At 38.0% G+C, this 18,130-nt stretch overlaps 4 protein-coding genes across 4 annotated transcripts in view; all 4 read right to left on the bottom strand.

Annotated features, from left to right (window-relative positions):
• Positions 1–786: 786 nt before the first annotated feature.
• Positions 787–2,171, bottom strand: LOC144641878 (melanocortin receptor 5-like). The gene has a single exon (XM_078500888.1). The coding sequence runs from the start codon at positions 1,956–1,958 to the stop codon at positions 1,020–1,022; it is 939 nt and encodes a 312-aa protein (XP_078357014.1). The 5' UTR covers positions 1,959–2,171; the 3' UTR covers positions 787–1,019.
• Positions 2,172–6,248: 4,077 nt separating this feature from the next.
• On the bottom strand, positions 6,249–7,361 carry LOC144642234 (adenosine receptor A3-like). The gene has a single exon (XM_078501216.1). It carries the CDS (start codon positions 7,179–7,181, stop codon positions 6,249–6,251), a length of 933 nt encoding a protein of 310 aa, XP_078357342.1. The 5' UTR covers positions 7,182–7,361.
• Positions 7,362–8,211: 850 nt separating this feature from the next.
• LOC144643729 (histamine H2 receptor-like) overlaps positions 8,212–18,130 on the bottom strand; it is a 39,771-nt gene continuing 29,852 nt past the window's right edge. Inside the window, exon 2 of the mRNA XM_078503069.1 lies at positions 8,212–8,442. The gene's annotated coding sequence lies outside the window, so the exon portion shown is untranslated. The remainder of the gene's footprint in view (positions 8,443–18,130) is intronic.
• LOC144642233 (histamine H2 receptor-like) lies at positions 8,510–9,801 on the bottom strand. The gene has a single exon (XM_078501215.1). It carries the CDS (start codon positions 9,431–9,433, stop codon positions 8,510–8,512), a length of 924 nt encoding a protein of 307 aa, XP_078357341.1. The 5' UTR covers positions 9,434–9,801.

Raw genomic sequence — 18,130 nt, 5'->3', positions numbered from 1 at the left:
GGTGGTCTTGGTGGAAACCATAAAAATTGTGGTGGTGGTAGTGGAAACCATAAAAATTGTGGTGGTGGTGGTGGTGGTGACCATAAAATTGTGGTGGTGGTGATGATGGTGGAAACCATGATATTGTGGCGGTGGTGGTGGCAGTCGATGACAATAGAATTGTGGTGGTTTTGGAAAACCATAGAATTGTGGTGGAAGTGGTGGTGGTGGTGGTGGAGGAGGAGGAGGAGGAAGAGGAGACAGAAATTTTGTAAAAGTTTTTGCTTTGGACTAAGTTTTTAAACGCTTCTATCCGTGTTCACTCAAGCGCTTCGAGTATAAAACCATTATTTGAAAACAATGTGTATATTACAGACGGAATGGGTAAGCAATTTCGAATAAAATTAAAAACAACAAGCACTGATGCTTCTATTGCACATTACTTGCGCAACTATTACATCAGTGATTCAAAAATAAAATGTAGCCTGTCAAACCAGTTATACCAGCCAAGATAAAAATAGAATATGACAAACCAGTCCAACTGGTTTTGCCGACAGACATAAAATAGAACATGACATGACCAACAATTTAATTAAATCTACTGCATTTTATTCATGACATCACCTACGCAATTTATTCCTCCCCACTATAATGAGATTTCTCCCAAATAACGGACTAAAGTCTCCCTACCATACTAGTGAGGACAATGAATGCTACATGCCAGTAAAATTACAATGAGCTGACATTTTTATACTGTAAAGGGGGCAAATTAGGTATAAAGTAATTTTAAGTTTTGTTTGCGCCAGCATAAATTACGCGTGGTAACAATCTCCCTATCCTGGATACCAAAGGCTCTTCTGGCTTGGTTTCCGGTCTCGGAAAAGTTTTCAGAGTGTCCTTGAGGCGAAAAGCCTCGATAATCGTAGTGTTTCCTCTTAACTGGTATTGTTCATCACTGGTGATAAGCTCGGTTTCTTGATACTGATAATAAAATGACAGCATTGCTGGAAGAAATATGCCAACAAAAAATAGTTAGAGTTTTAGTTTGCCAAACCTAATGAAGCTAGCAAAAAGTTACGAAGTGCATTTAAATCAGCAATAACTTTTTCCTTTATTTCATTGATTTTCCAACAGTATAGAATAGGATTTAAAGACGAATTAACATAAACTGTAATGACACCAAAATGTAGTGCAAACCGAGTGGAGTTGTTAAGTCCCATGGCGAGTACTGCAAGCAGCGATGTAAAGTGTGGAATGTAGCACACAAGAAGAAGACCATAAATCCACAGCATGTTATTCACAGTTTTCTTATATTGAACCACATTTAAGTCGGTTGACCAACTGGAGTTTACCTGTTGGTGAATTTGGGCAACATGACGCCGTAGACCACGGTAAATACTGATATAGCATAAAGGTGTTATGAGACAACAACTGAACAAACCGATTGCCCCAAATATCATATTGACCAATGCATTCCAAAACCAGATTCCCGACCAAACTGCTGCGAACATCCACTCGGAAACAAGAACGAAAACAACTCGTCTAAATTTCACGAGTTCTCGGTATCTCAAGCGAAGATGGAAAGCGAGATACCGATCAACGGCAATTGTGGCAATGGTTTCAAGCGAAACTGCTGCGATAAAGGTTGATGTCCTCGCATATGTGATAGCTATAACACAGTAATAAGTGGGCATTTCCAAAATGATCATCAAGTAATAAGAAATAAACAATGGACGAACAACCAGTCCAACGAAAAGATCCGTCAAAGCCAAACTACATAACAGAGCTTTTGATGGAGAATGTAGAGACTGACACTTGCGAAGAGCGAATAAGATCAAAATGTTCCCCAGAATTGATGAAACTGAGATGATCAAGTTGAAAACACATGCAAAGATGTAGATAGTCTTCGGGAATTGTTGCGCGGCAGGGTAATAGTGAGAGCTATTAGAACTACAAAACGAATCAAATATCGCTGCCATTTTCGAAGAATGCCTGGTAGATGATGATAAACAATGGTAGATGATGATAAACAATGCTTGAAGAATGGGCTGCAACTCCAACTGAAGAAAACGAGCTACGTGATTGTGACGAGCTTAATTCCTAATGTTTCGCTTATTTGTGGATGGTGGCTATGTTTTCCCTGTCGAAAAGATCGGCTTCCTGTTATTGGTGTTCTCGGCGCTTTCTTTGCTTTTCCCTTTTCTGCTTTCAGTTTAATGGATATCGTGTTCAATTTATGTTTGCTCAATTCAATTTTAGCTGCGCGATCCTTCCGCCAATGACTTAAATCAGTACTTATGGGTAAATATCTCCTAAGTTGCATCTACTCCTTGTTCAAACACTAAGGGCATAAGGTTTGTTAGTTCTGTTTTTAATAAACTTACTGAATGACAGCTTAATGATATAGATGGCTTTAAGCTCCGGCGTTGACGGGAAGAGAATTCCATTTAAATAGGATCTTGCTGGGTCATGTCATTCCTGATTACTTTTCTTGGAAAAAGGTGAACGTTGTGGAACTTCTAGACTGTTAGGTCGGTCGAACTCGCTTGGATACAAGACAACGAGATGATTTTTAAAGTTAACAACGACTGCATCCTCAAGACTGCGATAAAGCTCTTAAATCTCTCAACTGGTATGAAGAGTGCGGAATGGTATGAAGAGTGAGGTGCTTTACTCCTCCAGATTTGGACACCTCTAATGAACTGTCGTCACGTTCATGGACCTTGCTTTCCTTGGTACCCTCGATGCCGCTTACTGTGGTAATTGCAATTGCATGCTCGGGATTGCATGACTGACATGGGTTTACTGGGATCTGATTGTTGTAGGTGCAGCAAGTCCTGCCTGATTGAGCAAGATTAAAATGCTCCATTCATCTATCAGTGATGTCCTACACCGCAGTAAGAAGCTTATTCCAATCCGCACTTTTAAAATAAGATGATACAAGTTTACAGTCCAACCTTTGATCTCCTTTAGGCGTTGTTAGCTTTTTTCAGTCATTTCAAGCAGGTTTTTTTCATTTGCTTGGCAGCTCCCTCAAGATCCTTATAATGTTAATCTTGCAACAAACCGTTGCCCCTTTTAAGCAAATAGATGAATAGTTTATAAACGCAATTGAACAAAGGCAGCAGGAAGAGTTAATTTAGAATCACAGTCTGTTAGAAAATGCACCGAACTGTGTCGTTTTGAGAATCCAATAACGTTCGTTTTTTCCTTGGTTGTCAGTTATATTGTAGTTATAGCTCAAGTTGTAAGCTGTAAATTTCTGGAGATTTGTAAATAAAATGAAATATATACTGCATACACTGACAGAATCGAGGTGCTCTGAAAAGTTTTTCGGTCATAGTGTCGAAGGATTAACAGTCGTTAATGTGAGAGATAAGATGTGCTTTATTATTTTCATTTTAAAAATCTTCATTGTCATGAAATTTAAATGAAAGCCAAAAAGAAAACCCTTCCTCTATATAGTACTTTCCATTGCATTTACAAGCGATTTATACTGTGCGAAGTCTAAAAAGAGTACGCTTATGCTTCTGTTCATGTTCAAATTGAGTTTGTTTACAGCTGTCTTTTTACACTTTTTGAGCTAATGTTCGTACACTCGTACACATGGATGTTTTTCCCCTTGGCCCTCAGCAGGGTGGTTGATGAGTAAGGGATGCAATGAAAGCGTATGTTATAATTGAAAAATGCAAGATAATGCAAGGTAATTTTCCCCTGAAAAGGCCCAGTAAATTACCAAAAATTTAATCAAACGCTCTACGAGTTATTTTTACATTGTAAGAGCAATTCTTGAAAATTTAATCTCGCCCCAGACCAGGGTAGCTTTTTAGCAAAAAGATGAATAGGTTATGAACACAATTCACAGGAAACGTCAGCACAAAGAGTAATAATCACAGTCTGTTTTAGAAAATGCGCTGAGGTGTGTTGTTTTCACAGTGTTTTCGTCTTTTTCACTATTTCAACAGTTTTGCCCTGACATCTTTTTCGCTGGAAAGATAAGGAAAAATTGGCTCACTTTTTTGCTGTACACAAAGAATTTTAAATCGTTGATAATGAACAATAGCAACAAACTCAACAACGGATCTACAGACGGTCATTCAGACAAGGAAGGTATCTCTACTCTTGAAACTATTATCGTCACAAACTGTGTTCTTAATGCTCCACTGATGCTCATATCCATTCTGGGCAACGCTTTGGTATTGGCCGCCATAATAAGAACTCCTTCCATTTGCTCAACTTCAATGAATCTGCTCTGCAGTCTCGCTGTCTCAGACATTCTTGTTGGTATAATTATTCAACCGAGTTATATTGCTCTTCTCCTTACGAAAGACCGTTTCTTGGACCATGTTTGGAGGATGATAGGGCCTTCTTTATGTGGAGTTTCTCTCTCGACAATAACAGCAATCACGGTAGATAGATTTCTGGCTCTTGACTATCATATGAGATATGCTACATTAGTGACTAAATCCCGTGTTAAATATATTTTAGTTATCATATGGTTGATATGCTTCCTTGTATCAGGTTTAGGCTTTGGAAGTGTTCGGGTATATAGGTTTATTTTGGGCGTTGCAGTTGTCATTTGTCTTTTAATTTCTACACTTTCGTACATCAGAATTTATCTTATTGTTCGTCGGCATCAGTTGCAAATTCACGCTCAACAACAGGCAGTTCAAAGTTCCAATGCTGGAAATGTAATTTTGCGACTGAAAAGACGTGCGATGAACACTTTCGTGTTCTACATAACCTTAGTTATATGTTATTTGCCAATATATGTCATTTTGACTTTCCATGGAATTTCTAAGACGATCTGGCAACCAGAATGTGAATTCGCTACCACTTTAGTGTTTAGTAACTCGTCCATCAATCCATTTTTGTATTGCTGGCGTCTTCGCGGGCTTCGAGCGGCAGTTGTAAAGACAGCAAGGCAGATGTTATGTAAACAAACAGAAGGAAACTAGACATAATCTTCTTCTGAACGAAAAGAACCGAAAATAAATAGAATATAGCGAGGCAGTAATTTTCGGTTGTCTGCATTCAGTTCAGTTTTAATCTATATAAGCAGGACTTTGCAACGTTATATCGAGGTGCACTGAGTTTTTTTCCACATTTTCTTAAGTTGAAAGCCAGCTTTCAACTTAAGATAAAGGAGGCTATCCATATTCAAAAGGAACTACCTTGCCTCAATCAGCAATTACACCATGTAAATCTAAAATTATCCTTCTATTCACACATTTTCACTTTCTGTTGTTACAACTTGTCTTAATTAGCATTTTTATCTACTTATTATTCAACTCTCTATGCTTTGTAAACCATTCAACTGAAGATGACAGATGCTCTGTCGAAACATGTCTTAAAAACTTAAAAAAATTGTCGTTTTTCTTAAAATCTTTACGTGTCTGCTGTTCTCAAGACCTTTTAGAATCTAAAATATAAACATCGAATTTTGGCGGCAATGAAGGACCACTTAACTTAAGAATAATAATAATATTGTGTTGCGCTCTGTTCCACTCCAAGTCCAATTTGGATGTTTTGACTCTTTCGTTAAATTTGCTAACCTTAGAGACAAATACTTCCCACTTCCTAAAAACCTACTTTGTAAAGCAATCTTCCTCGCTGATCATATTTTCGCAGGCATCATGCAGGTTTTTGTCAATGCCGCTTTTGCCACTGAAAAACCCGAAGCATATGACGGCCTAAAGCACCACCACAAAGCCGGCACACTGAATTCCGAGCGTGTGTTTTTGGGAGTTTAATGCTCCATATTTTTTACAGGAAACCGGAGAAAACGTAAACGATTCACTAGATTCGCTTACATAAATTAGAGCTCGGCGAAATATTTAAAATAATCACGTGGCCGGCCTATGCCAGGGCCTTTACCCGCCCCCATAAGATGAACACCTCTCTCAGACGAACAGTTGGAGCCAGTCCCAATGGTGTCCGTCTTGGAGAGACTGTATCGTAAAGTTCTGAAAGAAACAGCATGAGGCATGTGGCGACATTAACCCACAGAGTTTAGTGTCCATTTCACCATGGATAATATCGATGATTTCACGCAAAGATTCCACTGATCGTGAATGTCCTCTATGCTACAAGCAAACCATCACAGCATTTTCCGGAAACTACTTTTATTCGTCATTATAAGTTAGCTCAGTTTCCTTTGAAACTAATAATGAACACGTTGTGGGCCTAAATTCATTATTACAAAATGCTATCTTGCTGCATCAAAATACGAAGATAACTGTACAAACTTTTTCTTTATGGTGTTTAGTCTAACCTGCTGTAGCTGATAAATAGTTACGGATTGCACATAAATTAGCAAGAACTCTTTCTTTTATTTCTGCGATCTTCCAACAGTATAGAATGGGATTTAAGGAAGAATTAAAATAAACCGCAATGACGCTTAGATGTAGTGCAAGCCGAGTGGCATTATTGAGTCCCATGGCGAGTATTACTATCTGCGATACCAAGTGTGGCAAATAACACACAAGAAGAAGGCCATAGATCCATAGCATGTTATTCACAGTTTTCTTGTATTGAACGACATTAAAGTCAGTTGCCGGTTCACTGGAATTTCTCTGTCGATGAATCTGTGCAACATGATGGCGAAGGCCACGATGAATACTAAGGTAGCACAGAGGTGTTATCACACAAAGACTAAACAATATTATTGCTCCAGAAACCATATTGATTTGAGAATTCCAAAACCAGGTTCCCGACCAAACTGCTGCGATGATCCACTCAAACGCGAGAATGCAAACAACTCGTCTAAGTATCACGAGTTCTCGGTATCTCAAGCGAAGATGAAAGGCGAGATATCGATCAATGGCAATTGTCGCTAAGGTCGCAAGTGAGACAGCTCCAATGAAAGAGCTTATTCTCCCATATGTGATAGCTATAACACAGTAATATTTGGGCACTTCCAAGATGATCATCAAGTAGTAAGCTGTAAATAGCGGAAGAACAACCAGTCCAACGAAAAGATCCGTCAAAGCCAAGTTACATAACAGAGCCTTTGATGGAGAATGTAGAGATTGACATTTGCGGAGAGCGAAAAGGATCATAATGTTTCCCAGAGTTGAAAAAACTGATCCGATCACACTAGCAACGCAGGCAAAGATGTAGATTGTTTTCGGGAATTGTTGCGTGGCGGGATAATAGTGGGTGCTGGTAGAACTGCAAAATGATCTGAATGTCCCTTCCATTTTTAAAGGCTGTATAATTATTGTAGATCTTGATAAACAGTGTTTCAAGGATCACCTGCTCCAACGAAAAAGGCTAATGAGTGAACTACGTTCGAGAGAAGATTTGACCTTTTCGAGTAATCAATAGTATTCTCAAGAGAGGGAGATCGGTAACAAATTTTGAGACGGAACAGCCTTCGTTTTGTCTTCGAATTCCGTTTCGTTCAGTTTTGTGTTCTTGGCAAAGCGCTCCGGCTGTTGTTTTTTAATTTAATAGACAACTCTTTAAATTAATAGTTTTTCAATTTAATTTAAACTGATCCTTCCGCCAATGAAAATCTCAGTACTCATGGGAAAATGTCTCTTTAGTTGCATCTGTTGCTTGTGTAAACACAAGGGATTAAAACTTTGTTAGATCTGTCTAATTAACTTACAGAGTGACAGTTATAGATATAGATATATGTATATAGGTATAAACTCTACGATGGGAAGAATACATAGCATGAGATCTCATGTTTGGTCTTTCTATCATAATTACTTTGCATAGGAAAAGAGTAAGTTGTGAAACTTGTAACGAAAAATGCTTGCTTGTAACGAAAATTACTTTCAGCCTAATAAGAAGCATAGATCTAAAAAACAATAAACTCTCTACTGTCCGCACTTTTAAAGAAAAACGTTAAGGTTTCTTTAATAGAGCAATGATAGGGCAGGTGATAACGATTTTCTAGCAGCTTCTATTCAATCTACCGTGCGTTTCTCACGTTTATACACGAACACGAGCTTGCACGGAAACGGATACACGCACGGACACGAGAGAGTGTGTTTCGATTCATCACAATTCAATTTCAAACACCGTTGGCGAGAAACCGGGAAAACCTGCTCAGCTAAGTACGGTATTGGGCAGGCTTGGTTAATAAGAGTTTTTTTACACGACTTAATATTTAAGAAATAGTTTAAACAGCTTCACTCGGTGCAATAAATAAGGAGAAATCAAACACCTTTGGCTAGAAACCGGGAAAACCTGATCAACTAAGTACGGTATTGGGCAGGCTTGGTTAATAACAGTTTTATTACACGACTTACACATTCTGATTGGCTAAGACTTATTATCCTTTTGTAGCGAAGCGAGCCGTGTGTGGAAAGATGTTAGGGAAAAAGCAGATTAGAACTTTTTGTTCTTGTTTCCTTTAATATGCTGAAACCCTGTCTTTTTAGTACAAACAAAGCCGACGGACAACTACATGGTGTTTCCGTCTTAGTACCACTTTGAAGCAAATAGTGACTATGTCCATGTTCCTGTGTTACAACAAGATGAGAATGACATGCCACTGTAGGAAGGGAAGCCATCATCAATGTAATGTTAGAGAGTTAAAAAACGCACGTAAATCAGCCTTAACATTTTCTTTTAGTTCTTTGATCTTCCAACAGTATAAAATAGGATTTAAAGACGAATTAAAATAAATTGCAATGGCGCTAAAATGTAGTGCAAATCGAGTAGAATTATTCAGTCCCATGACAATTATCGCAAACAAGGATAACAAATACGGCACGTAGCACAACAGAAGAAGACCATAAATCCATAGCATGTTATTTACAGTTTTCTTGTACTGAGCCACATTAAAGTCAGTCGACTCACGGAAGTTCGCCTGTTGGTGAATTTGTGCAACATGGCGACGAATGCCACGATAAATGGTGAGATAGCACAGAGGTGTTATAAGGCAACACATAAACATTCCTATTGCCCCAGAAAACAAATTGATTGGCGCATTCCAAAACCAGGATCCCGACCAAAATGCAGCGAGGATCCACTCTATGAAAAGAATGCGAACAACTCGTCTAAATGTTACGAGTTCTCGGTATCTCAAGCGAAGACGAAAGGCGAGATATCGATCAATGGCAATGGTAGCTATTGTGCCAATAGAAACTGCCCCAATGAAGGTTGATGTCCTTCCATATGTGATAGCTATAACACAGTAGTACCTGGGCATTTCCAAGATGATCATCATGTAATACGTTGTAAACAACGGAAGAACAACCAATCCTACGAAAAGATCCGTCAAAGCCAAACTACATAGGAGGGCTTTTGATGGAGGGTGTATAGATTGACACTTGCGAAAAGCAGATAGGATCACGATGTTGCCCGTAGTCGACAAAATGGATCCGATTATGATCACAACACAGGCAAGGATGTAGATAGTCTTCGAGAATTGTTGCGCGGCGGGATAATAGTGAGTGCTGGTAGAACTGCAGAACGATCCAGACGACTCAGCCATTTTGGAAGAGTGTTACATGGTCATACTTTTACGGCGCTGAATCGAAGTTCTTTAAGATCCTGCTCAATGGACCAGAGGAATAAATGTAGAAAAAGAGGAAGAGCATAAATTTGAAAGATATCAATTTGAGAAAAAGCAGCAGTGTTATATAGTTGTTCTTTTTCTTAATTTTTTTAGTTTTGTTATCTTCGGTCTCTCATCTGTTATCGGCCTTTTTTTTGCTAGACCATTTATGGTTTTAGCTGATATGTTTGCCCGTCTCAAAGCCTTTTGTCTGAGTCCCGGCGGGGTCAGTTCAATAAATATAAATAATATTGTTCAGCTTTTGCAATAAGACAATTCATGAAAGGAAATTTCAAGTTGCACCTGTTTCTTTTGCAAACACTTCGGCCCTAAGCTTTATTAGATCTGTTTTTAATAAACGTACTAAATGACAGCGTAATGATATAGAAGGCATTAAGCTCTACCGCTTGAAAAGTTTTCCAATTGATTTTTTTTGAACGTGGTCCTGCTGCAATTTGTTTTGTTTTTTTCAATAAAACTTTTTTATCAATACTTGTTTGTTTTTTAAGTTATCTTGATGTCGACAAAAGACTCTCAATTCATCTAGAATTGGATGGTTCAAAACCGAGTTCACAGCGTGTCATCAGCGAAAGAATTTAATTTTTATGTGTATTTATATTTGTTTCAGCGCCTTTGATATCCATGAATCGAAGGTTTTTTGTCAAAATTCGACGTACTGAATATCGTGATGAGAAATCGATCGACAGAAATGAAGAGAAACTGTAATAATTTTGCCAAAATCCGAAATTTGACTAAGACCAGATATTCAACCCCTCTCGGGACTATATGACTTTGTTTGAGAGATGTTTTGCATGGTTGCCACAGACATCAGTTTTCAAAATTCCCTGACTTTTCCATTTCCCTGGCCAAATATACACAAAATGTCAGATATAGTAGCGGCCTCCAGCCTCCACTTCCAAATTATAAACATCGCTGAGATCACATTGACCTGAAATGTTTCTTCCAGCCATCAATTGTATGAAATCAGCGGTGTTATATTCCAATTTTCCTTGACTTTTCTTCAAAATGTCAATTTCACATTATATGCTTGGTTCACATTAGCGACATAACAACATAACGACATGGACAAAACGACATATAGAAAAGTTCAGTTCGTTCTTTGTGTCGTTATGCTTATGTCATTACGGTTCCAACTACGTTGTTCACACTGGTGATACTGGTGATAAAACATCAACGTGATGTGTTTTTGCATTTACGTGACCTTGCCGTTATGTCGTTATGTCGGTATAGTGTGAACCAGACACGACTTACTATTTAAGAAATTTTTAAACAACTCAGTGGTAGTTCACTCCGTGCAATAAAAAAGGACATATTGGACCGAAAAAAAAAAACATTCTGATTGGTTAAGACATACAATTCTTGTGGAGCTTATTAGTATTTTTTGCACCGAAACGAGCCGTGTGTAGAAAGATGTTGGGAAAAAAGCAGAGCTCAACCCTTTTTCTTTTTCCCCTTATGCTGAAACTATGTTTGTTTTAAGTACAAGCGTTTTGTTTGGAGGCAAGCGTAGCCGTGTGGTTAAGGGCGCTGTTGTTGTAATCCGGAGGTCTCCGGTTCAAGACTTGTCCTTGCCACTAGCTGGATTTGTTTCTCGGTTGTCCCGTGTTCAAATCCTCAGTCACGCTTTTTAATCGGGCGTGGCCGATTTATAGTTTACCCTTTGGTCGTCCTAGAGCATAGTCTCCTGTCGGCCAAAAAGACGGGGATAGCTTGGGGTTGCTACAAAACCGCTTCGGGTGATGCATACCGCAATGGTTTTCATTTTAGTTTTGACAGGAAATCGTTGCAGGCACACTTGGTCGACTTTTGGGTTAATGTGTAATCAGGTTGTGTTTTTTTGCTTCGGCGGAAGGACAGAGAAAAAAGCTTACGGGGCAAAGTACAGTATGGGGCCCAGTTCTCGGCCACTTTTGACGTAAACTTGTATTTCTTACCTCAGAAGAACCGCAGGAACTTGAAATTTCTCCCAGAGCTAGCTACATTATTCAGCTTTTTGGTGTAAAGCTATCGACCGGTCAAAAATTAATTTGCCCGAGCAATAATAAAAATAAAAGCTCCATTTGTGGGCCCAGTTCTCGGCCACCTTGGCCCAGTTCTCGGCCACTAAAAAGCTTGTGCGTAATTATCTGTAAAAAAAAATGCTCAATTAATTTTCACAGTCATAAAATCACTCTGTAAACCTATTTATGTTATATCGATCCCAAATTATTTTTATGAGGCTTTGTTTTACTTTAGAAAAGAAGGATTTTAACGCGCCTAGTTGCCTATGTGCAGGTTCTGGCAAAACCGCATTGTGTGACCCGTGCATTTAGATGGTTTATTTTGCAGTGAAAAGGTCTTGAAAGATTTAGGTGTTGTAGAAATAATAGACAAGACAAGAGTCAGCTCAAAACTTAGAGATAAGATTGAACTTTATTTTTAAAACATTTATTTCTTTCATTCTGGCAGCAGCAGATGAAATTATATTAAAAACCAAGCGCTAAGCTGTGAGAGCGAGCAGGGTGGCCGAGAACTGGCAAATACGCAAACGTCGCAAGAAAAAATTTCGAAGTAAATTAAGACCAAAAATACAATGGTTCAACGAAAAGTTAACTAAAGCAGAAAGCTGAATTATTCTACGTTTCACATGCCAAAAATTAGCTCGTATGGTGGGGGCTTTTTGATAAAATACGAATTTAACTACATCCATGATTTTAAGGAGCCGTAAACAAAAAAATTTTTCGGGAATGCAAATTCACCAACCTCCGCGTAAACTCGACGTGTGAGCTTTCTATATCGAATTGAACGATCAAACTCAAGATACTTAAAGCACATGAATCAGTCTATCGTTTGAAGGAAATACCTTTTTCTTTTAATTCAACTGGAGTGTGAAAAAACGCGTTAAACACAAAGTGGCCGAGAACTGGACCCGGCCGAGAACTGGGCCCCATACTGTACTGATATTCACCATTGTGAAATTGCACTTACTTTGACAAGTTAAAGTTATTTTTGTAAATGAAAAAGGTAACGTCATTGATGTCACGCAGTGTTTTTTTTTTTTAGCAAACTAGATGGTTTGCTGGTTTCTGACTATGAATGGGGGTGTGATCTTGCGGTATATTTTTTGAGCCTGACTCCGCCGTAAAACTTTTTTTTTATTTAGCAAGAACTGTGTCGATTTTCATTTCTGAACAATTGGTCGTCAAGTCGTTTGTCACAAAGAGTAGAATGTTTGTACAGCATGTTTTGGAATTATTTTAGATTTGGTTAGTAAGACGCTTCTGAAGACCTGAGCAAAACATTGGGAATGTACAGTATTAATAGGAACTTGAATGGAATTTTTCACAAAATGGATTAAGGTATCAACTGAAAAAAATGGACTTCAAAATGAGAACTTGGATTTTGTTGTAATTAAATTTTATCGCGGATTGGATGCATAATATCACGGCTTTGAAAGTCTTCAAATAATTAGAAAGGTTCCTTTCTTCCTTTTGATCTTATTGTTATTTTCATGTATTGATTATTCGAAAGTGGTTTTCGTTGATACGAAAAAAAAACGGGTTTTCACTGAATTGCTTGAAGTATTTTTAGACGTGATAATATTGGCTTAATCAAATTACATTGTGCACGAAATATTTGTTATTCTTTTGTCTTGAAACTTTGAGGAAATTGAAATTTTTGTTTGACAGTAGTGTATGAAAGGCATTTTAAAGAACTGAATAAAAAATAAGAAACATTGATAAAGGTTATTTCAAAGATTTATTTTGCCTGAATTTGAAGGGTTTCAGGAGTTTTAAAGAGTGCTGGTAAACGACTGTATGTTGTTTGTGATTACGGATCTTATTTAGTTTCGAACGCTCTAATTTTTGAAAGGTTAAAACAGGTTAAAACCGGGCGGTTTCATGAGTTTTTTGGGTAGAAAGGTACGGTGGTGGTCAAAAAAAAAAATGTTTAGAAAGGAATGACTGTAGTAGCACGTAAGTCGGAGGTTTGCGTGAGTCACGGGGTATAGTATGCGTGAGCTGGATTTCCGGCGTCATAACGGCATGTTTTGTTTACTGAAAGATACACTCGACGTTTAGTTAGCTTAGTCGGCTTGGGAAACTATTTTAAAAATGAATGTTGTAATAGTTAATTAATAGTAATCTAGAATTAACCCACTCTCGATTGGAGTCTGTTCTGGATTCGCGCTACCTTTTCGCCGCGAAGGAATTTTGTAAAATTTCGCTAGTGGAAAGAGGTACTGTAAGAACAGTATCAATAACTCAAAAGGAGGAACTTCTTTGTAGCTCTGAATTAAGACGTATGATAAAATTTTAGAATAAGAAACTTTCGATATATGGTTTTCATATTGTTTTTGTCAATTTCCTTTTGTGGCAGATTTTTTGAGAATCAGCTTTTTAATCGGGCGTGGCCGATTTATAGTTTACCCTTTGGTCGTCCTAGACGATAGTCTCCTGTCGGCAAAAAATGACGGGGATAGCCTGGGCCAATCGATTTCATTTCAGTTTTGACAGTAAATCGTTGTAGGGGTCGACTTTTGGGCTAATCTGCAATCTGGTTCTCTTCTTTGCTTCGGCGGGAGGACAGAGAAAAAAGCTTAAGGGGTAAAGTACTAATAATCACCATTGTGAAACTGTAGTTGCTTTGACAAGTTGAAGCTATTTTTGTAAATAAAAGGGGTAACGTCATTTATGTCACGCAATGTTTTTGTGGGAAACTTTGAACCTAGACGCTTTGCTGGTTTCTACAAATAGCAGTGTGATCTGGCGGTACATTTTTTTGAGGCGGACTCCACTTTAAAACTATTTTTTATATATTTAGCAAGAAGTATGTCGATTTTCATTTCCGCACAGTTGGGCGTCAAAGTCGCCTGTCACAAAGAGTAGAATGTTTGCATAACATGGTTTGGAAAAATTTTAGATTTGACTAGTGAAAAACATTGGCAATGTACAGTATTGGTGTGAACTTGAATGGAATTTTTTACGAGATCAGTAAAGCTATCGAATGAAAAGATGACTTGAAAATGAAAACTTCGAATAATTATAATTAAATACCAATTGAATTTTAGATGAGAAATTCCGGAAGTGACATCTGTGTTCAAAATAGGAATTTTTGTAGTGAGACCTTACATTAATAATTATTGTATTCTGGTCTGATTGTTATTTTTATGCATTAACTATTTGAAAGTGGTTCTCATCGATGAAAACAAAACGGTTTTTCATTCACTGCTTAAAGTAATTTATAGACGTGAAAACATTCGCTTAATCAAATTACATTCTGCACGAAATATTTTGTATCCATTTGTCCCGAAACTTTGAGGAAATTGAAATCTTTGTGGACAGTACTGCATAAAAGCAGTTCATAGAATTGAATAAAAAGATAAGAACCATATTGATGAAGGAAATTTTAAAACGTTATTTTGGCTCATTTTGAAGAAATTCAGGATTTTCAAAGACTGCCAGTAAACGGCTGTATCTTGTCTGTCTCTAACGATTTTGCTACGGTTTCGAACGAGCTAATTTTTCAACATGATATCATGGTAGCGGGCAGAAGTCGGTTCGTTCTGAATTTTTCAATACGGTATACAAGTTACAGGTCAATATACAGACCCTCTGTACAGTAAAAAAACGTTTTGGGAACAAACCATTGTGAACTTATTTTCTATGTTGATCAGTAAAAATCCTTAGTACGACATGGGGTTTGTTATCAAGTTCGTTAGTACGTTAATACTGCAAGGTGTATAACCTCAGAGAATTATTATCAAGTGTGTTTTGTTTTATTAGCGGTTTATACTCTAAGGTCTTGGTATGGGAAATCAAAATTAAGGCAAATTTCTGTTATTATCTGATTGCTTGGCACAGATTAGTACGATACTGAATTGGTTAGGAAATTTAAACAAACATTAAATTGAATGAGAGTAGAAAGGGAGGGACAGGTGGGGGTGAAAGGCTAAGGAGATGGAAAGGGAGGGAGAATTAAAATCCATGTTTGGTTATATCACGCAACCTTTGACTTCTGTTGTTTTCTCACAAGAACAAAACTTAAGGTGGGGTTCTACCTGAATTTGAATGGAACTTTAAGAGATTTAAAGAAGGGATTGAAGAAAAGAATGGAAACACCTCCAAACAGTTGACCCCCTCGCAAGAGCACTCCGGGTTGTCAGGAGACTGTTTGGTGTCCGTCCACCAATTTTTCACTTCAAATTCAAATTTTAAAATCACATAAAATCTCCAATATTTCTTATTTGTCTAAATTTTACTAATCCTTTGAGAAAAACTATCGCCTCCCAGACATCCCCCAAAATCGTCCAAAAATTAACAAAATACTGCAAAACAAATATATATGGGATAAGTAAAGCTTTTTTGGATTCCTTGAAACGCGGCTGAAATGGTTTTCAGTGTTTTCCAGCCCTTATACTTTGGGTCAGTACTACTATTCTTCACCAGTTGCTATTACAGTAATGGTATGAAACAAATACCTAATCATTGGACAATAAGTTGTGATCATTTTCTTGACAATAGTAGTTACCTGATTAGGAGTTGTATACTGTTCCATTAAAGTGTAAGGGCTGGAAAATACTGAAATGCGTCAGCCACCTAAAGCGTTGGAAAAATTGGTCTTCAGGTAAAAAACCCGCCTTTATTAAGTATTGCGAAAAGGCTGCACTTTATTAAGTGTTACAAATTTATATTTTCTAGACGTCTAGTTCAATCGTTTATTTGTATTGTGCGAAATATATTTTTATAAATTGAGATCATTATGTCATTAAGTAATAATGCAATCTTGAAAACAGTCCAGATTTTCATTATTAAATAGAAACACGAAAAATTCAAATTTGGGAAAACAAGCCTGTCAAAATGACGTTGCCATGGTGATTTCAAGTTACTGGCACAATAACTAATCCTACCAAATTATTGCGAGATAAATTTTAGATAAACGCGCAAAGTTTGGCAGCGTTTGGTTGAATCTTGAAAAAGTTATAAGCGTCCAAAGTCAGCGCGGGCCTCAAAAGCCCCCCTCCCCCGGCCTGAATAGGTTTAAGTGACTGTTTTTCCAGTGATTGTTACTGTACTGTACCCTGCCTTTCAAGTCAAAACAGATAGCTAATTATTAAGCGCCCGATTTTAAGCTTCTCAAGCTTCTTGTTATATCAACTACTGGTCTGCCTCCTGTCAGTTGGGATTTTTAACCTTGCTTTGTTCATTTAAAATATTGGTTTCCTCTGTTTCAGTGGCATGCTTGTAAACTAGCTATCTCGTAGAGATAGAGTAGGAGTGGAAATTTGAAAAACATCAATTTGGGAAAAAGCAGCAATGTTATTTTTTCTTTTTCTTAATTTTTTAAGTTTTGTTATCTTCGGTCTTTAATCTGTTATCTGTCGTTTTTTGCTAGACCATTTAGGATAGGTAGCTCGTATGTTTTCCCATTTCAAAGATTTTTGTCTGAGTCTCAGTGGGGTCAGTTCAATAAATATAAATATTGTTTAGCTATTGAAATAGAGCGGTTTTCACTTGAGTGTCGAAAGTAAATAGCGTTTGTTTTGGTTTTGCATTACTACGCTAAGTGATTGGCTTAAAATTGTCGCGCCACTTTCTCAGCCAATCAGGAGTAAAACCAAAACCAATCGTGACTAGCTCGCGCACGTTTTCCCGCGCTTCGTGCCGGCTACATGTATTTGCTTCGAGTTTTGATTGGTTCACTGGATTGTCTGTGTCCTTTGTGATTGGCCAGTGTAATTGCTTTAGTTCTGGCTTTACGACACTCAATTGAAAACTGCTCTAAGACAATTTATGAAAGGATATTTCAAGTTGCACCTGTTCCTTTTACAAACACTTCGGTCCTAAGCTTTATTAGATCTGTTCTTAGCGGAGCTCCCCCGCGCACAGCGCGCGAGCGGAGCACCATGGGTAATGCGGATAATGTTTTTTGACAAACCATGAAGCCTAAAAAATTTGGTAGGGTACGCGCGCCCGCCCGCCCGCCCGCCCGCCCGCCCGTCCGCCCGCGCTACAGACTCTCAGGGAGGGAGAGGATTGTCCGTATATCCTGTGCCAAATCTCCGATTTCTGTTACAATAAAAGATAAATTCGCTGCGCAGTGACTCTCGAAAGCTCGACCTGTTTAATAACGTCTAATCTACCACAAAACACCAGAAGAGAGACGGTTGCATTCGCTAACATCGATCTCGGCAAGATCTCCGCACAGGACCCTACATTAATTATGCATACAATTTTCTGACTGATTGCTGTTTATGTATGTGATAGTATGAAATAGTTGCATACATAATTAATGTAGGGGGCTGTGCGGAAATCTTTCCTCGATCTCTCCATTATTGACTTGAGTAAATGATGGAAGGTAACCCAGTAAAATGCCACATTCTAAACTCGTTTCTCGATTGACGCTTTGTCCGCCATTTTTAATATCACTCATGCGGAGCGTGACGTCATACTGGCAGTGATGATTGAACAAACGTTTTCCTTAGAGACACCTCCCCCTCCCCCTGAGCCTAAGAAAGCGTCTTTCGAGCAAAAAACAAAAATCCAGATTTTCCCTTAATAAATCTTCATTTATTAAACATATTGCTTTTAATGTGCCGGCAACAAGGTGCCAGATGATTACTCATTCTAAGTG

This window comes from Oculina patagonica, chromosome 2 (genome assembly GCF_052425735.1).
Source record: "Oculina patagonica isolate OP01 chromosome 2, crgOcupat, whole genome shotgun sequence".
NCBI classification, from domain to species: Eukaryota; Metazoa; Cnidaria; class Anthozoa; order Scleractinia; family Oculinidae; genus Oculina; species Oculina patagonica.
The sequence above is the reverse complement of the archived record's forward strand: the minus strand, read 5'-3'. Positions and strand labels throughout refer to the sequence as shown.

What these genes read in the sequence shown, in the direction of transcription:
- LOC144641878 (XM_078500888.1), bottom strand. Translation starts at nt 1,958, where the DNA reads ATGGCAGCGATATTTGATTCGTTTTGTAGTTCTAATAGCTCTCACTAT.
- LOC144642234 (XM_078501216.1), bottom strand. Translation starts at nt 7,181, where the DNA reads ATGGAAGGGACATTCAGATCATTTTGCAGTTCTACCAGCACCCACTAT.
- LOC144642233 (XM_078501215.1), bottom strand. Translation starts at nt 9,433, where the DNA reads ATGGCTGAGTCGTCTGGATCGTTCTGCAGTTCTACCAGCACTCACTAT.